This window comes from Orbicella franksi, chromosome 4, assembly GCF_964199315.1.
Source record: "Orbicella franksi chromosome 4, jaOrbFran1.1, whole genome shotgun sequence".
Classification (NCBI taxonomy): Eukaryota; Metazoa; Cnidaria; class Anthozoa; order Scleractinia; family Merulinidae; genus Orbicella; species Orbicella franksi.
The window spans coordinates 32981150-32988340 of record NC_138148.1 but is presented as its reverse complement, the minus strand read 5'-3'; the positions used below and the strand labels follow the sequence as shown (position 1 = coordinate 32988340).

The 7191-nt window shown below is 40.0% G+C and overlaps 1 protein-coding gene across 1 annotated transcript; it reads left to right on the top strand.

Moving 5' to 3' along the window:
- LOC145484079 (BTB/POZ domain-containing protein 9-like) lies at window positions 1–6748 on the top strand. The gene is made up of 7 exons (XM_081462691.1): window positions 1–1124; window positions 1795–2131; window positions 2997–3109; window positions 3684–3873; window positions 4023–4130; window positions 5081–5159; window positions 5725–6748. The coding sequence occupies exons 1-7, from the start codon at window positions 293–295 to the stop codon at window positions 5848–5850; spliced, it is 1785 nt and encodes a 594-aa protein (XP_081318817.1). The 5' UTR covers window positions 1–292; the 3' UTR covers window positions 5851–6748.
- Window positions 6749–7191: the final 443 nt, after the last annotated feature.

Below are 7191 nucleotides of genomic sequence, written 5' to 3'. Positions count from 1 at the left end.
TGTGGGTGGCTATCAGGAAAGTTGATCTTTGATTGATAGCTAATGGGTTTTTCAGCCTTTGGGTGACTCGGAAGGAAAACCTGGGTAACCTGTGTTTACAACGCGCAGAGCCTGCTGGGTCCTGCTGGGCTGGGATCTGGTGCCCAATCTAAATGGTTACCAAGCTGACGTAAACTGATAGCAATTCAGATCTTACGAGGAAATTGTTATTATTCAATTTTACAACCTTACCTTCAGGAGATCTGAGGAAGTTTGACGCCATTCCCAAGACAGATTCGTCGAAAATACTTCTATGGGTGACAGTCCAGATATTCGTCTGGGAAATGCGCAAATTTCAGCAGGCGAAATTGATCATGTGGAGTTGTTGTCTTCTCAGGCGAGCGCCCTTTATCGCTCTCAAGAATTCACTGACGTTACATTTGTGGTGGAGGGGTCGAAATTTTTTGCCCACAGAGTCATGCTAGCGGCCCGAAGCGAGTATTTCAGGGCACTGTTGTATGGTGGAATGAGAGAGACCAATCCAGAAACCGAGATAGAACTTAAGGACACCACTGCGCCAGCTTTCGATGCGCTGCTGAAATATGTTTACTCTGGGAAAATGTTCCTTGGCGATTACAAGGAGGAAACTATCTTGGAACTGTTGAGTCTCGCGCACAAATACGGGTTTCTAGCTCTGGAAAGTGCCCTTCAAGGCTACCTCAAAGCTATCTTGAGCATCAGGAACGTTTGTGTTGTTTTCGACGCGGCCGTGTTGTATCAAATGAACGATTTGTACACGACCTGTTTGAGCTTTCTGGACCGCAATGCAGTAGAGGTGTTATCCACGGAGGGATTTTCGTGCCTCACGAAATCTGCGTTGATAGAAATAATCAAAAGAGACTCGTTTTGTGCGCCTGAAAATCAGATCTTCAGGGCTGTGAAGGAATGGGTGGAATCTGCCGAAGAGATGTGCAAAGCTGATTTGAAGGACATCTTGGATAAAGTTCGTCTTCCACTCATTAGTTTGCACGATTTGTTCAACATTGTCCGCCCTTCAGATTTGTTCTCTCCGGATGCTATTCTCGATGCAATTCGGATTAAAACAGAGAGTCGGGTCAATGAAATTAACTTTCGAGGGCATTTGGGTAAGTCTATGTACAAAGTTGAACTTGTTCAGTGTACAGTACATGTTGTTAAAGAATGTAAAAGTACGTAAAATCTTGAACCATAAAGGCTTTAATCTGAAATCAAGCACAGCGGTTAACCTTATATCTAGAGCAAGTTTTACTTTTCATTGCTTGTTCAGTTGTTCCTGTAAGCACAAATCCACAGAAAGAAGCTGAAAACAAGGAATTCCCGCCTGTTGTTAATTAGCGCCTCCTGTAGATGTAATTCTGTTCTGAATATCACAACTCCCCTAATGATTATTCGTTGTACAAATTATACCTAATGTTGTAACTTTATTGGGCAGATAGAACATAAAAGTATGAAAAAATAAGTTGAGCATTGCACAGATGCTAACAAAATTGATATTACATGTTAGCTTGTCATTTTGCCTGCTGTTAATTTCCACACAAGAGTAGCTTATAAGTGTTCATTTCACTGTAAATTGTTGTAAACACACTTTCTTTACTCTACTTTTACTACTCTTCCCTTTTTCATTTCTTGGGTGGCTAGATGGCTATCGACAAATGGTGTCAACTGTCATATACACTTGGTTTGTTTTGAATGCTTGATGATAGTCAGATAAAACTTTTGTCTGATCCTTGTCCCTCAACTTTTTGATTTGACATTGCTTTTATAAATTTGTTTCAGTTCCAGAAGAAAATATTGCAACTTCTCGACATGGAGCTGAAGTGATCGAAGGAGAGATGCGAGAGTGCTTGTTAGACGGCGACACTACATCTTTTGACTTGGACCGTGGTTTTACAAGACACCTCATTTTGGAAGGGGACAAGGGTATCTGTATTTCCTTGGGAAGACCCAGTATCATTAACACTATTAAATTATTGCTTTGGAATAAAGACTCCAGATCGTATTCATACTACATTGAGGTGTCTATGGACAACGAAGACTGGATCAGGATTATAGACTATTCCAAGTATTTCTGTAGGTCCTGGCAGACACTGCATTTTAAGCCACGTGTTGTCAGGTAAGTGTAACAGTAACTAAAGGTAAGGTCTGCATTGGACTGTTAGACCCTTACAGCTGAAGCCCATACATTTATACCCAGTTTCTGTAACTTGAAGCACCTAGGAGTATTTCTTCTCCCACCTGGATGGGATGCTAGTCCATCGCAGGGTTACACCTAGCACTAAATTCACTGGTATCTTTTTATACACCTGGGTGGAGTGAGGCCACTGTGAGAGCAAATCGTCTTGCCTAAGAACGAAACACGACATTCTCAGCCAGGACTTGATCCTGGATCACTCGTGCTGGAGTCCAGTGCGGTATCTACTAGGCCACGTCATCTCTTCAGCAGGATATCAGCAACTTCATTTTAGTTTAGTTGATGGAGAAGTGGTAGACTGATGGTTTGGAGACGGGCCTCTTCAACAGGCAGTCTGGGTTTGAGTCCTGACTGGGATCAATGTGCTGTGTTTTTCGACAAAGATACTTTCTCTCGATTTGCTACACTCCACACAGTAGATTGTCTGTGGGTAACCTGGCAGACAATGCTGGAGGCCACCTGTGAAGAACTTAGCATCCAATCCAGTGGGAATAGCAATGTATTTGACAGCAAAGAAAACTGTAGATGTTTGAGTAACTAACTGGTCATTTAGGGAGAGCACTCAGATAGTTCTGATTTTGTAATTTGTGCTACCCACAACCTGTCATGTGGCAATGAAGCTAATATGGCCTTTAAAGGAGTGATAAGAGATCGCAATATTGGCTCTAACCCTGGTCAACAGTAGGGAAAGTATATGTAATAGATGTAATCTGTAACTTTTGGTCAGTAGAGGTGTTTTTAACACTGTGATCTTGTTGACGTAGTTTTATCTCTCGTGTCTCTACAGGTATATCAGGGTCTATGGAGTACACAACACTGTTAACAAGGTTTTTCACCTGGTGCACTTTGAGTGCTGCTACTCTAATACCATGTATGAGTTGGGAGAAGATGGTGTTATTGGTAGGGAGTGAAAATACTAATATAACTGTCAAGATGTATTGTAATGGCGGTAGTTTTTTTAGTGCAATTATGGATCAGAATGACAAAACTAGTGCTGTTTGAAAGGAGTAAATGGAGAACTTTTCATTATAATCAGGTATGTTTAATTGGCCAAAAACACTTCATCTAAAATGGTTACATGGTAATCCCTAAATTAGCATGAACCTCTCTGAAACACAACTCCTCCTCAAAAACTGTAAACTCTACATGTGACAATCAGACATGTATGCAACGTAACTCATATATGTGATAATCATACAGGTAACTTACAAATTTAAAATGTCTTTGAGTGTATACATGCTATTCCAACATCACACTACTTTGGTAAGTCTTCTTAACTTCGTTAACTGTCTACTTAACATGTGCAAACTTGAAAAAAAAGTGTCATAGACGGTGGTCCCCAGAATGTAGTTGCATGCTATACAAATTGTTGTTAAAACCTTGATTTTCAGATGAGAAAAAATAACAACTTATGAATAGAAATATCCAGCTGAATTGTACAAGTACCTGTCTCTTTTCCTTTTAATTTGTGTAGTTCCGTCAGAGAATGTTGCCTTACCCTCTTTGGGAGCAAGTGTAATTGAGGGCGTGAGCCGAAGTCGTAATGCCCTCCTGAATGGAGAAGTTGGAAATTATGACTGGAACATTGGTTACACTTGCCATCAGTTAGGAAGTGGAGCCATTGTGGTACAGTTACCTCAACCTTACATCATCAGCACAATGAAGTAAGTGACTTGTGGCATTGAAGGAAGTGGGTTGCATCCCAAGGGAGCGTCATCACCATCATCAGTCCATGTCATTCCATGCGAATCATATTTCTCAATAAGTTCAGACGGATTCTGAAAATTCAACCACGTTTTTGTTTCTGTTTCAGACTTCTACTCTGGGACCTTGACGAGCGGCGATACAGTTATTACATTGAGGTTTCATGTGATCAGCTGAATTGGGTTCGAGTTGTAGACAAGACAAAGGAAGTGTGCAGGTGAGAGAGATGGAGAGGGATTAATGCCAAGTTTAGATTAAGCAGTTAGGGTAAAAAAAGGTTAAGTCTACATACGAACTAAGTGGCCCATTAGGCCGGAGCTTATACCTGTTTCTGTAGCATGAAGCAACTATGAGTATTTCTATTCCCCCCTGGATGGGATGTTAGTCCATCGCAGGGTTACCCCCAGCATTAAATTCACCAGCACCCATTTGTGCAACTGGGTGGAGATAGCACTGTGGTAGTAACGTGTCTCGCTCAAGAACACAACTTAATGTCCCTGGTCAGGGCTTGAACCCGGACTGCTTGATCCAGAGTCAAGTATACTAATCATGAAGCCACTGCACCTCCACTCAGCAGTTAGAGGCCATGGTAATTTTGTTAGTAGTGTTCTTGGGCGAGACACTTGGTCCTCCAGGGTTACAAAATAATACCTACTGACAAATTGCAGGGCAACGTGTGGTTCCAGGAAATATCCATACCCACCCCGGGTTTCAAAATCCAAAATTTTTAATGGAAATTATGAACTCAAACTGGAAATTTCAGAGGGATGGGGGGAGGGGAGGGGGAGGGGGGTGTTGAAAACCAAAAATCCCAGGGAGAAGGGGTAGGGATATTTTCTTGAACAACACAATTTAACAAAATCTGTCCGGGGGTAACCTGTGTAGAATTAATTCAGTAGAGGTACTCCAAATCACTACTTGACATAATACAGAAAACAAAGATAAATTCCTAGCAATGCTGGCTCATCAGACTTTTCTCTAAGATTGAGATGCATGTATCTTTAACCTAGCTACAGTGTATGTATTTTACTGAGATGTTTTTCTACACGTCCAAATTTTGTAGAGATCAAGTAGATTTATTGTCAGTCCCAGCGACCTCCAGTGAAATGTCACGTGCAATTTGTATCAATTGTCATCTTACCTTTTTTTCTTTTGGTGTCTGAATAGGTCATGGCAATACCTTTCCTTTGAGCCCAGACCAGTTGTCTTTGTGCGCATTGTTGGTGTTGAGAACACAGCAAATGAGGTAATCAACCCTCCATATTTAATGATCATGTAGACAATAATTATTCAGGAAACAAGTCTTCTGTACACACATCCCTTCCAATATTGAACACTGAGTTACTAAAGCAATGCACTGTTTTAATACAATAATGTGGTTGACTGTGCAAAATGGTAAATAATTCCATCACGGGTAGCTAATGTGCACATTCTTTTCTTGTTAGTTTTGAGAAATGTAGAACATTGAGGACCTCCCATGAGGGTGGTGGTACCTTGTTAATAACAATTATATTATTAATAATAGATTTCTGTAGCACCCTTTCTCTTGGCTCCCTTGTAAATTTCACTTTTTTGCACTTGTTCCCCATTAATAAATTCCATTATTCCCTGAAATTTTTAGTCAAAGTTCCCTTTATAGTGGAGATATTCCTTGCTCCCTGGAATTAATCCCAAAAATATCCCTTGTTCTCTTGAACTAAATGATCTTTTTCCCTTGTTCTCCAAACCCCCCCTGGGAAACCCTCAGCATGCTTTGTCCCATTCTTACAAAAACTGAATTTACATCCTTCTCATTTTTCTAACCCTCTCAGGTGTTTCACTGTGTCCATTTCGAGTGTCCAGCCAATCAGAAGGAACCTAGTATCTGCGGCAGTGACAGAACAGACAGCTCTGAGAACAGCGTCGTATCAGATACAACAATCAGCTCCATAATGTGATCATTAACAATACTCCTCATGTGTCATACTATGTCATAGCATAGTATAACTAGAGAAGAGAACGCGTGTAACTTATTCACTATTGTTCCTAATCAGCTTGTTGACATTGCCATTTACTACTTACAACATATAATGCAAATTCAGCTTCAACTTTCTTACCTAAAAATAGAATTCAAAGTACTTCCAGGGCAAACTCCAAATGAAAGGATGGTATATGTGTAAGCGTAGATGTATCTTTTCAGTTGAAATAATCATTAATGCTGGATCATTATTTAGGATAGTATAAACACAGAGTGTGTTTTGTATAAATTACATGTACAACTACTTAGAAAAACCTGTTTAGACTGATATTAGTCAGGCAATGTCAAGCTCATTGCAGTAAGCACTACAATACTGTTTGTTTTTGCCACCATCCATAGGAGTGGGGTAAGGCAAAAGGTAACTGGACTGAGAGGAAGGCTGGGAATCTGGAAAACCATATCAAATACCAGTATGGCCAATTTAGAAGTGACAACAGCATCTAACCCTTTTGTCACTGCAACAAATACAAGTCAAATTTATTTAAGACAAGAAAAACCAATGGAAAAATTACCCAGAATAGCTAGGTCTTTCGGAGAGAGTGACTTATTACATTTTGCCGACTTTTGTAACTCTTTGTAAAAGTTATCCATTAATTTGCACTTCAGAGTAGAGTGAATAATAGAATTCGAGGAAAATGATAAAAATAGTTTATGGAGAACTGATTGAGAAGAGAAATAGTATTTTGTCACAAAATTTATTTGATATTAATTTAACCATAAAATAGATTGTGTTAGTAGTCATTGTACTCTTTTACTTGCTTATCTTGTTCCAGTCTCAGTGGACAGGGATGTTACTTGAGTATTAAAAGTAAAAGTGATGTGGAGGTACGAATGATGCCATCATAATAATTTCTTATCCCCAATATTTCCAGAGAATATTTTCTAAGACCCCCCATCCCTCTGGAAATTCCAACATTTCTTTAATTTTTTGTAGTCTTACAGCCCCCATCCCCAGGAAATTCCTATCCCTTCTGTTCGTGAAGTATGGATATTTTCTGGAACTGAACAGCCTGAAAAAATCTGAAGAAAATTTAAAGAACCGTAATGATTTGATTTAGCGCCCTCCCAATAAGTGCCTCCCCCCCCATCCTTCGGATGTGTTTTTATTAATAAGCACCCCTATTGCAATAAGCTCCCCCATTCTAATAAGTGCCCCTATTCTAGTACAGTGCAACCTCTGGTTGCGACCACCTCTCCTCAGCTACCAGTTTTCCAAAATACCAAAAGTTTCGCTGTCAAATCACTATATTTGGAACCTCTT